Below are 12,558 nucleotides of genomic sequence, written 5' to 3'. Positions count from 1 at the left end.
TTCAGGCTGCTCCTGAAACCCAACACAGGAAAATTTCCCAAAGCATGTTTAGCTTTTCTGGCAGTCTCTCATTTATCACAAATGACTATTAACAAAACTGGGGAAAGCTTTTTGTGTCTGACCTTTATGTTGACAACTGTTTGAATGTCCATGCATGAGCATTAGTTTTACTGTACAGTGATTAAAATGACACTATCTTCAGTTACTCTTTAGGTTTTCAATCATGAGTATACATGCACATCGTCTCAGAGGGTGCTAAAACCATGAAAGGCCACTTTAGACGCTGTCAGTGCTGTGTTTGTCAGAGCCTTCACTAGATAGATTTAGTTTACTTTCATTGTTTAGATGAGGGACAAAAAGGCTTAAAGGGGTAAGCAATTTTGCCAAAGGTCCTACAACAAGTAAATAGAGGCAGAATATGAACTGAGACAGTTTAATTCTTGAGTGCGTGTGTGTGTGTGTGTGTGTGTGTGTGTGTGTGTGTGTGTGTGTGTGCATTAACATGGTCTCACTGTATAACCCTGGATGTCCTGTAACTCACTATGTAGACAAGGTTGACCTCAAACTCACAAAGATCCACCTGCTTTGGCTTCTTGAGTACTGAAATTTAAGGAATACACCTCCACACCCAGTCCTTGAACCCATAGTTTATAATTCGGTGCTTTACTGCTTAAACCAGCTGTTCTCAACATGTACATTGTGACCCCTTTGGGGGGTAAATGAACCTTTCACAGGGGTCACATATCAGATATCCTGCATATCAGATATTTACATTACAATTCATAACAATAGCAAAATTACAATTATGAAGTAGCAATGAAATAATTTTATAGTTGTGGTGACAACATGAGGAACTGTATTAAAGCGTTGCAGCATTTGGGAAGATTGAGAGCTTCTGGCTTAAACTGTTCTAAGTTACTGATGCCCCCTTATTTTGGTACCCAGCTTCAGAGGCTCAGTATATCCTGTATTGTCTTTTCTCCTGAATTCTCTTGTTTAACAAGTTGCCAAGGGTCCATGAGTTCCTTGCAATTTTATATCTATGCATGCTTTGCTTTTCTGTATATTTTTTTCACTGTGTAGCCTGGGCTGGTTTTAAACTTACAATCCTCTTGCCTCAGCCTCTTTAAGTGTTGGGATATAAGCATTCAAAACACTCCTAATTCTATTCGGTCTTCTTTAGTCTGTCTGAAGTATTTTTACTAATCAGTCTCCTAGCTTGTTTCTTTCTTTCTCTACTAGTTCCACAGACTAGTACTGAGAACCTCAGTCTAGCCTGAGAGCTTCCAAAGCCTCTATTAACTGAGCCAACCGTATTTTCCATTCTTCACCTTCCTGTAATTTTAATTGAGTTGGTCTTAACTGCTTGCTGTCCTCCATACACTCCTTAGACCTTTGTGACATGCCTCAAATCTGAAGTTATCTTTTATTTTCCAAATCCTACCTACCCTTCACATGCCACTTTTTGTAAAGTCATTAGTCTGTCGTCTACTGTCAGCTGTGCTCATTTATGCCTCCACACATTTCACCTGTAACCTGTCATTTTTTACTTTCTTATAGTGCACACTTCTGTGTTGTGAAATGCCAGAGTTGAAGAATATGAACTTGGGGTTATTCATCATCTTATACCTTGCAGCAACCCCCCCCCAAGAATCTCCTTTCTTTTCTTCCTCCCTCCTTCCTCTCTCTTCTCTCATTTCCAGTAAAAATGAATAGTGACCGAGAAATGCTCATTTCAGGAGAAATTCTAAGGAGTCCCCTGAACACTTCAATAAGCACCCTGGATCATCAGTGCTGGCATCTTACCACATGGTGACAGCAGGCCAGGGCAGCAGAGTTAGGTAAAGGTAACACTGTAATGTTGGATTGTATTATGGCAGGCATACCAAGTTTGGTGCCTTTGATACAGTGTTTAGCTTAAACAGGTATGGGAATAACTGGAACAAAGTAGATCAAATGTCTGACTCTGCATTTAGGTTTGTGGACCCATATACTTAAATAGGTACACATTAAGTGCAATTTAATATCTAATCTTGCCTTCTCTTGAGTCCTTTCTGAGTACCTTTGGAGCAATAATAAGTTGATTTAAAAGAGAGCTTACACACAATCTGATAGAACCAGATTTCTCTTGCTATTTGTCTTTAAATAAAGGTCATGCATGTATGCTGGGTAACAGGATGTACATACTTTAGAAAATATTTATGTTTTAATCTAGGTGTGGTGGCATATGCCTGTACTCCCAGCTCTCAGGAGACAGAGGCAGAAGAATCGTAAGTGTGAGGTCAGCCTGGACTATGCAGGGAGTTATATGTCATTTTTTTATAGTAGTGGGAATTGAGCCTAGGGCTCATGCATGCTAGGGAATATATCATAGAGATGTATTCCCCCCATAATATAAATACATATATATGATATTTAATTCAAACTTAGGTGCTTTTGCATTCCCCTTCTACTTCTAATATATAGCTCAGAAAGCTTTCTGCAAGTGTTCATTTAAGTCTGTCTTCTAATGGACATACATTGCATCATTTTCAGCCTATTGATAACTATTTAGGCGCTTTTGTGGTTTTCATTTTGCTATTACAAATGATTGAATTAATAGCATTGTACACACAATCTGAAATTTGTGATGACAGAGTTCTAGAGAAAGAATTTCCAGAAGCATAGCTAGAGAGTGTATACAGTTGTCATTGTTGGTTGGTTTATATTTTTGATATCTGCACCTGCACAGGTAGTATCAGTGCTTGTCTGATTAATATGCCAGCCAGTGTGAAATTTAACCAAGATCCTAGATTTGGGACAAGTGGGGATTGTGCTCAAATTCTAGCTGTATTGCTTCCTGATTGCACATCTTCTCTCCCAGTGCCCACTTTGTCTTATCCCCTAGGCTGTTTCCTGATCTACAGAATATATCCATTAATATCTACCAACAAAGGTACTGTGAAGATGAAGTTAGATGACCTATCTATAGTGCTTACTATTGTGCCTTTCAAATAGTTTCCACTGAGTGAATGGTGTTCTTCCTCCTGAAACCTAAAGCTACTAAAACCAACAGACTTGTTTTAGATATAAGTGCTCGTTTTCAGGATCTTATTTAATGTAAGTGACTGAGCATTGCCTGGCTCTGATCATACTAAGATTCAGAATTTGACAACCAACCATATCTTTTCATAGCCACCATCATGGTAGTTCACTGGTGATGACGTGGGAGATGCCCGTATTTACTGTGTCTGTACCTTCCCTTCATTGCTAACTAGTGTAGTCTCTACCTATATAGATGTCATTGTCCCTGAGAATGGAGAAACTGTGGGCACCAGAGAGATCAAATGCTGCATCCGACAGATCCAAGAGCTTATCATCTCCAGGCTCAATCAGGCGGTGGCCAACAAGCTGATTAGTTCAGTGGATTACCTACGGGAAAGCTTTGTCGGGACCCTAGAACGGTGTCTGCAGAGCCTTGAAAAATCACAGGATGTCTCAGTTCATATTACCAGCAATTATCTCAAACAGGTATGAAAAGAATGGTTGCTAAGACACCGTGTTACAGATAACATCTAGAATAATTCACACATAAGCCCAACCTCAAATTAGCCAAGGATTTCCCTTTGAAACAATCTAGTTGAAATTCCATTTTGTTTTCTTACTACATGACTACTGCCTAGGAGAGGTGCTGATGAGTTGTAAAATTAGAGTTGATAAAAATGAATAGAAAGTAAAAGAACCTAATTAGTCACAAAATAGGGGTGATGAACTTGAGTTGACTCCATATATGTTGAGGGTTAGATTTTCAAACCTTCAGACTGGACTGTAATTGGGGGGGCAGGGAGAAGATAGGAGGGGAGGCACATGTAGCCGACATGAACTTGCTGTTTTGGTCAAGGCTAGTCTTGAACTCCTCATTTTCCTGCCTCCACCTCCCAAGTGTTGGGATTACAGACATGTGCTGTGTCTGGCTCAACTATGCTTTTTGTTTTTTTGTGTGTGAGACAGGGTCTCACTCTGTAGATCTGGCTGGTTGAGAACTTACTGTGTAGAACAAGGTGGCCTCAGAGAGACCCACCCTCCCCTTCTTCCCAAGTACAGGGATTAAAGGTGTCTACCAGCACACCCAACTTGGACTTGTTTTTAAGTCGTTTAGAAATGACTATCTGCATATGCTCCTTCATGTGTTCTCTTTCAGATCTTAAATGCTGCTTACCATGTTGAAGTCACATTTCACTCTGGGTCCTCAGTTACGAGGACGCTTTGGGAACAAATCAAGCAGGTGAGTGTTCGTCAGAGAAGGGCTCACTTATATCTTAAGACTCTCCAACAGAATAGATTCTTAGAACATGCTGTTAAAGTAGGGTGGCCATTATTCTCATTTGCCTCTCTCAGAGAATTCTGTTGTATGCCTGTTCTCAAGTAATGACTACCAATGTTCTCTTTAACCCTTAAAAAGCCATAGATTTATGTAATACTTGATGAAGCCATGAAATTCTACCTCACTAGTTTCTTCATCTTTCCTTTATTCAGACTAAATGTTTTCTCAAAAGTAGGTATTGTTGTGTCTGGGGATATAGCTTGGTGGTAGATAATTTGCCTAACATATGCAAGGTCATAGGTTTGATTCCCCAGTACCAAAGGAGTAAACAAGTAAACAAACAACAAAAATATAGGCATTGAGTTGGTTATGGTAGCACATGCATTTAATCCCAGCATTGAAGAGGTAGAGGCAAGCAGATCTCTGTGAGTTCAAGACCAGCCTGGGTCTACATAGGATAGTAAATGCTGTGTAGAGAGACCCTGTCTCAAAAAAAAAAACAAGGACACAAACAAAAACAGGCATTGGGGGCTGGAGAGATGGCTCAGAGGTTAAGAGCACTGACTGCTCTTGCAGAGGTCCTGAGTTCAATTCCCAGCAACCACATGGTGGCTCACAACCAGCTATAATGAGATCTGGTGCCCTCTTCCGGCTTGAGGCATACATGCAGGGAGAACATTAAAAATCTTTGAAAACAAAACAAAACAAAACAGGCATTGTTGCCAGGGGCCAAGAGTGTGGTTCCTATCCTGGATTTGCATCTATGTAGAGTTCTTACTGCTTCAGGAGAGTTATCAGTTATGCCCTGGCCCTGACAGTAACATGCTGAGGGGTGTGAGGTAGATGGAGTTATTGATGATGTTGGATTTCACAGTCTCCTACATTAATAGCTGTGCCTTATGAGTAAGAACCCTGTGAAGGAAGGGCATTGTGGGAGCTGCCTGGGAGCTCCTCCTCCTTGCTTCAATGATTTTTCTATCCTCATCTTGGCAGATCATCCAGCGTATCACATGGGTGAGCCCACCCACCATCACTCTAGAGTGGAAGAGGAAGGTGGCCCAGGAAGCCATCGAGAGCCTCAGTGCCTCCAAGTTGGCCAAGAGCATTTGCAGCCAGTTCCGCACTCGGCTCAATAGTTCTCATGAGGCTTTTGCAGCCTCCTTGAGGCAGGTTGGTATGCCGGAAAGGAGTGAAAGCTGTAATAAGCAGAAAAGAGCCTCATTTAGAGGGAAATAATTTGCTTTCTGCTATCCTTATACTTTTTTTTTAATCAGCATATTTTGTAGTCTGCTAAAGAATAATATGTTACAGGAAGGTTCATCACCAATTTTTCATGTGATCTTTTTATAATTCTAGGAAAGGTGTAGAGTGGGTATAGTTGATTTCTTCCCATATAACTGAATGAAAAAAAGAGTATAGAGGAGTGTACACTTTATATACGTATATCATATTTTAAGAATTGCAGAGGAATGACTTTCTAACTTAATAATACAATTATGTGCTCCCCCAAGGAGAAACAGAGAGAGAGAGAGAGAGAGAGAGAGAGAGAGAGAGAGAGAGAGAGCATGAATAGATATGATTATGCATCCAAGAGGATAATGACTATTAACTGTTTGCTGTCATTGTATTAAACATGTCATACACATGCTGTGCAGTTCTCACAGTTTTTGGCACAAAAGAGATACTATTATTTCTGTGTATCAGGTGGGGATGCTAAGGTGAGGGACTTGATTGTTGTCTTTTCCTGTTTCCCTCCTAGCTGGAAGCTGGCCACTCTGGCCGGCTGGAGAAAACTGAAGATCTGTGGCTAAAGGTTCGAAAAGATCACGCCCCTCGTCTGGCCCGCCTTTCTCTAGAGAGCCGGTCTTTACAGGATGTCTTGCTTCACCGTGAGTCCTTATTTCTTTCCAAGTAAATTGGAGGAAATGCAGGGTCTTCTAGCATTCTTTTGCCTGGCCTCCAAGAACTCCCATTTTGTTCCTGCTTATGTAATATGAATAACAAGATCAAAGTTTATTCAAAATCATGCAGCTCGGTTACTTTCTACTGGGTTAGAACAACACTTGAGTTTCTTTCCATTGCATGATTACAACTTGTGGCCTCTAGGCAGGGTTGCATCCAAGAATCTTAACAAGAATGTCAGTCAGCCTTATTGCTGTCTTTATATCTTATAGGTAAACCTAAATTAGGACAGGAACTAGGCCGGGGCCAATATGGTGTGGTATACCTGTGTGACAACTGGGGGGGACACTTTCCTTGTGCCCTCAAGTCAGTTGTTCCTCCAGATGAGAAGCATTGGAATGACCTGGCATTGGAGTTTCACTATATGAGGTAGGTCTTGGTTTCATTAATCTCCCTGGGGATTAGTTTTGTACCATGGGCTACAGCATGCATTGTCTCTGTATACCTAGATTTCAAAATGTTCTAACTAGTGTTTGTAGATTTAGGTCACACATGCAATCTTTGCTCAGTCTTTTCTCATAGTTTCTCAATCTTCATTCTGTTATCTTCTTAGTCACTAAGACTGTCAGTATGGTTTTTAACCTTGGTGAAGAAGTAGTTCTCTTTTCCCTGTCTGCACTTGGACTAAATGTAGATGTGAGGTTCTTTCTTCCTATGTCCTGGCATATCACGCAGAATTATTGCCAGAGTGTGGTAGCCCAAACCTTTTTCTTTCCCACAGGTCTTTGCCAAAGCACGAGCGATTGGTAGATCTTCACGGTTCAGTCATTGATTACAACTATGGTGGTGGCTCCAGCATTGCTGTACTGCTTATTATGGAGCGGCTGCACCGGGACCTCTACACAGGGCTGAAGGTGAGTGAGGCAGCCAGGGACAGGAGCCAGCCAGGAGCCAGGCTCACCCCTTCCTTCCTGGACTTCATCCGTTTTCTGTTTATCCCGAACTTCTCACTTTCATAGAAATTGATGGAGTAATCTGACTTTACTGCATTATTTCCAGAAAAATGTCAGACAATTGTCAGAATCCATTTTTGTCCCAGTATATTTCTGTAATGCTTTACTCAGTACTTTTTTTTTAAAAAAAGATTTATTTATTTATGTGCATTGGTGTTTTTCCTTCATATATGTCTGTGTGAGGATGAATGATCCCCTGGAACTGGAGTTACAGACAGCTGTGAGCTACCATGTGGGTGCTGGGAATCGAACCTGGGTCCTCTGGAAGAGCAGCCAGTGCTCTTAACCCCAGGGCCATCTCTCCAGTCCCTACTCACTACTTTTAAAAAATGTTTTTATTTGCTTGCTTGTTTTTTGGGACAGGGTCTCACTCTGTAGCACTGGCTGTCCTGGAAGTCTGCTATGTAGATTAGGCTGGCCTCTAACTCACAAGAGATCCAGATGCCTCTGCCTCCATAGTGCTAGGATTAAAGGCAGCAAACCCAGTTTATTTACCATTTTGATGTCTTCTGGTGAGATGAAAATGCAGATTCTTTAGAAGAGTAGAATAGCTTCTGGTTACTCTTCTGGATAAAGCCAATTTTTGTTAAGTGAACAAGTTTTTATTAAAAACTATTTTGTGAAAGGCAGTGTGATAAGCAATATTAGATAATAGCAAAATGTGTCATTTCTAGACATATTTAAGAAGATTGTAGTCAGTGAGAAAGATGTGGGGTGGGGGCAACCACAAAGTCACTTGTAAGATCTTGTTATGTGATCTTGAGTTTTAAAACATAAATTGGGGTATGCCACTGAAGAATTACATTGACTAAAGGTGAAACTCTCAGTTGAATGCTGAGTTTAAACTCTCATCTAAAAAAATCACCAGTAAGGGAATTAGGTTTCTTGTTTGTCCCCTGCATGAGCTGAGTGGAAGGAGAGAAAAGCTGACCCCAGAGTGTCTGGATTCCCCAATATGAGCTTACATGGAGACTTTCAGAAGTAAGGTAGAGGAAGCTTAGGAACATTTTCAGGAGTCACAAGAAATTGGTGAGATGAAGAAGAGACTGCAAGTAGTTCCCTCCCTATCTTAGGAGCACCTAGAATGTTCACTTGAAGATCTTGGGGGAAATTAATTTTTGGAGGAAATTAATAGGACAGTTTTCAGAATCCTAAAGACTCTAAGTTAAAGTAATCATGGTGACTTTGGAATTGGAATCCATAAAATCAAACCTGGCTTAACCAAGCCTGTGAAAGCAAATCTTCTGTGTGGCAGTGCCAGAGTTACTCTGATGCTGGGAGTGAGATGTTGTTAGTCCTTGAACCTCTTCTGTTCCAATCTGGGTGTGGTCCTGCTGACCAACTACAGCTTGCAAAGGGCTTAGTTTTGCTTTGTGTCCCTGTACAGCTCGTTCTTCCCTGTACCCACCATTCACTGTTCTGCCCTTTTGTGTCATTTAGTTGCTTGTAATTGGAAGTCTCAGTTAGGTTAAGGAGTTAGGCTCTTCTGACATCTAGGCTCTTTTGCCTTCCCAGGCTGGCCTGACCCTTGAGACACGTTTGCAAATAGCCCTGGATGTGGTGGAGGGAATCCGCTTTCTGCACAGCCAGGGGCTTGTCCATAGGGATATCAAACTGAAAAATGTGCTGGTAAGTAACAGCTCTATTCAGAGAGGATCCCTGCCTCAGTGGAGGGTCTGTGTAAAAGGCACCTTGATTTTAGGAAAAGTCTATATGGAATGCAGGAGCGTTAACACTGTGGTGGGTGGATGGAGTCCTGAATGAAAGCTTAAGGAGCAATTTCAACAGACTACCTGTGTCAAATACTTTTCCCTCCACTATTGAGAAATTTCAGTTTCATGGAATAGTTAAGATTGGCATAATGGAAACTGGCATAATGGATACCCTTGTATCCTGTGTTCCTGCCAAGGTGCCCACTCACAGTCATATTTTCTGTTTATCTTCCTGCACCATATGAAGGTAAGTTGCTGATAATACTAACATTGATACAGTTGACTCCATTATATCCAGTTACTCCAAATATGGTCTGTTTGCTGTTTTGTTTTGTGTTTTTTAATCTAGGATATAATCCAAGGATTCTACAGTGTATCTTGTTATCATGCTATTTCTGCCTTCTTCAATCTAGAACAATCTTTGCTCTTTTTTGTTTTTATGTCATTGGCATTTTTAGGAGTCCAGGTTTTTGTTAATGTGTAGGGCTTGCTCAAAGATGCTAGATGAGAGCTAACATGTATAACACACCTTAAAGGTCACATTGCAAAAGCCATAAAGAGTCTTTTGACAGACTTCTTGAAAACGTCTGTTAAGGTCACTGAGATGGCTCAACAAGCTGTGGTACCTGTTACTACACAGGAGGAGCAAACAGACTCCTACAACTTGTCCTCTCATCTATACACACATAAGTAAATAAATAAAATGTAATAATTTAGGAAAAAACCTTCCAGTATCACATGGCAACATCCCATCAAGTTGCAGTTTAGGGGAGAAAAAGATTGCCTGAAAATTACACATAGAAATCTAAGAGACAATCAGTAGCCAGATGAGACACATTTATTCTCTAGAATTGATTTTTTGCTTATTTGTTTTTATATCATTGTTGTTCTTTCTACTGTGCTGGGGTAGAGCTAGGGTCTGCATGCTGGTTCAGGTCTCTACCATAGAGCTACCGCCATCTCTGTATTGGAGCTTTAAGAATTAAAGCTGACTAAGAGAGAAATCAGGTGCCAACATGTTTTCCTCATTTTAGACCTTCATTACTCATTCTTCCAAGATTATAGTGGTCCTAGTAGGTTCCAGGGATATAAAGATGAAAGAAACAGTCCCTGCCACCAGGTTGCTTACAATGGGGAAGAAGATGGTGACAGGATGGAGTCTGAGACAGTGTGGTTGGAAGAAGGAAGGACTTACTCAGTACTGTCTTGAGGCTGGGTGTGTGAACACAAGGTGACTCCAACTTGCTGTTTTTGGCAGCTGGACAAACAAAACCGAGCCAAGATCACTGACTTAGGATTCTGCAAGCCAGAAGCCATGATGTCAGGCAGCATTGTTGGGACACCAATCCATATGGCCCCTGAACTTTTCACAGGTGAGACTAGAGGGCAAAGAGTGGGTTTAGGCAGACCTCAGTACTCTGAGTTGGAGTGCTTCCCCTCAGGGTAAGTAGTGTGTATAAGTACTGTTTGCAGGTGTGACACAGGCAATGAAGAAACCGTAACAGAGGAAGAGTAAAGAGGTAAAGAAGTGAGAAAGAAAGGTGTAAATGTAAATGGGAGTCACCAAGTACTCTTTTGGATGTGTCTCTGGGCTATTAGTGTTATAATTGCCATACTTAGCACTTACTTAGTCATAAAGCATTGGTTGAATAACTTCTAAATGATGAAACCTGTCATTAAAGAACTTATCATCAACATGGAGATATACTGAGAGAGGTAAAATAACTGGGAAGCAGTGTAAGGCAGCATTAAATGCTAAATGATAGGTGCTACAATGTTCTGTTGATGCAGAGTGAAAGAACAAATTAAGGTTAGAATGCTGGATGGCTTTATGAGATTTGGGTAACATTTAAGTCCTCTCTGGAAAAACTGGCAGTGGAAAGGGAACTCGGGTTTGAGTGAACATTTTGCATTCAGCAGGGCAGGTATGTTTCTGGGATCTTGTTTTACTTAATCCTTTCAGCAAGCCTGTGATGATGTTGAGATATTTTTATGTCAGATTCATAGATTAAATTAGGACTGGATTGATGCAGTAACTGACTCCCAAAACACTGAGGTAGAAGGCAATGCACTGTGATTTGAATTGAGGTCTTTCTGTCTGCACAGTCCAGTCTAGGCTGAAGTAGGGGAAATACCAAGGGAAACTGCAAAACAGAGCATCATGACAGGAAAGAAATGCACTTGGCAAATCAGTGACAGCAAGGCCAGAGAAGCCCATAGACTGAGAACCTTGGGGAAGTTAGGGTCTTGTGTAAGTACGGAGGTGCTGAGCTTTTGAGCAGGGGAGGATGGCAAAGAACATATGCCTGGACCAGCTTCACAACCATGGGTAGAAGGGATGCTAGGGAGAAGAATCAGTGTGAGGCAACCAGTTAGGCAAGGGTTTGTGTCCATGGTTAGGTTGGTACTGATGCGGAAATAAACAGGGTTACAGATTTGAGATAAGTTCAGAGGACAATGGGAAAGCTTTTTACTGCCTTTATGTGAGTGCTGACTAGAAAGGAGTGCCTGGTATGGAAGACTGAGACTCTAAGCCGTAGTGGATGGAGAATGATGGCACTGTGCCAAGGAAGATGGGAAAGAAATCACAGGTCACTCGCTAGTATTGATAGGAGAAAACATTAGCAGTTCGTTCCAATTGCTCTTTTTTTTTAAAAAAAAAGATTTATGTACATGGATATTTTGCCTGCAAGTATGTATGTGTACCATGAGTATGCCTGGTGCTCAAGGATGTCAAAAGAGGTTGTTAAATCCCCTGGAGCTGGAATTACAGGTGTCTGTGAGCACCAAGTGCTCTAAGCCACTGAGCTCTGTCTCCAGCCCCTGAATTTCATTCATTTCATGGAGGTTGTCACCTGCCTCTTCACTGGGTGATATACAGAGTAAGCAGCTGTAGTCTGACCCTCACTGGAGCCAAATAATAGGCCTCCCTTCCTAGCTTTTCTTTGTTCTGTTCCTAATGCTGGTACTCTGCCTTGCCTGATGCTTATTTAAACTCCATTGCTGTCAGAAGGCGATTATAAAATGTTCTTTTGTATCTCTGCTCTAAAAAAAAGAAGGAAAAGACCTTCTGCTGCCCATCAACTCTAGACTCCTCTCTGCCTTTAAAATCTCTGTATCCTAGAATGCCTTCAAATGTATCCTTCTGCCTCAGTCCTTTGAATGCTGGAATTACAGGTGTGCATCACACCTGCTAATCTTGTCATTATAATCTTTATTTTCTGGTTCCTACCTATATTTTTCTAATATGGCCTTTAAGAATTGATCTTGCATACTGTCCCATTAAAATGATAAAATGATTTTCATTCTCTTTTGACAAATTCTTATCTCTCTGTCTTAGCATCTAGCTTTCTGTAAATGGGCATTACAAATGTGCCTTGTCTACCAGGCAAGTTGTGAAGAACAATAGATAGTAAAAGCTTTAAAATCGTTTAAGGACCTGTAGAGGCAAGGTGGGGGCTCACTGTTGCTCATCTGTCTTTACTGTAGGGAAGTATGATAATTCTGTGGATGTCTATGCCTTTGGGATCCTTTTCTGGTATATCTGCTCGGGCTCTATCAAGCTCCCTGAGGCATTTGAGAGGTGTGCTAGCAAAGATCATCTCTGGAACAATGTGCGAAGAGGTAA

The 12,558-nt window shown here is 41.2% G+C and overlaps 1 protein-coding gene across 3 annotated transcripts in view; it reads left to right on the top strand.

Annotated features, from left to right (window-relative positions):
- Dstyk (dual serine/threonine and tyrosine protein kinase) overlaps nt 1-12,558 on the top strand; it is a 44,437-nt gene that overhangs the window by 28,005 nt on the left and 3,874 nt on the right. For 2 of the 3 annotated variants that reach the window (XM_027417630.2, XM_027417631.2), the window contains exons 4-12: nt 3,278-3,510; nt 4,181-4,264; nt 5,297-5,473; nt 6,063-6,192; nt 6,478-6,634; nt 6,987-7,119; nt 8,734-8,847; nt 10,189-10,303; nt 12,420-12,554. In XM_027417630.2, the coding sequence (XP_027273431.1) occupies nt 3,278-3,510; nt 4,181-4,264; nt 5,297-5,473; nt 6,063-6,192; nt 6,478-6,634; nt 6,987-7,119; nt 8,734-8,847; nt 10,189-10,303; nt 12,420-12,554 (1,278 nt within the window). The remainder of the gene's footprint in view (nt 1-3,277; nt 3,511-4,180; nt 4,265-5,296; nt 5,474-6,062; nt 6,193-6,477; nt 6,635-6,986; nt 7,120-8,733; nt 8,848-10,188; nt 10,304-12,419; nt 12,555-12,558) is intronic. The other variant, XM_035445591.1, reaches the window with a different exon arrangement.

This window comes from Cricetulus griseus, chromosome 5 (assembly GCF_003668045.3).
Source record: "Cricetulus griseus strain 17A/GY chromosome 5, alternate assembly CriGri-PICRH-1.0, whole genome shotgun sequence".
Lineage (NCBI taxonomy): Eukaryota > Metazoa > Chordata > Mammalia > Rodentia > Cricetidae > Cricetulus > Cricetulus griseus.
The sequence above is the reverse complement of the archived record's forward strand: the minus strand, read 5'-3'. Positions and strand labels throughout refer to the sequence as shown.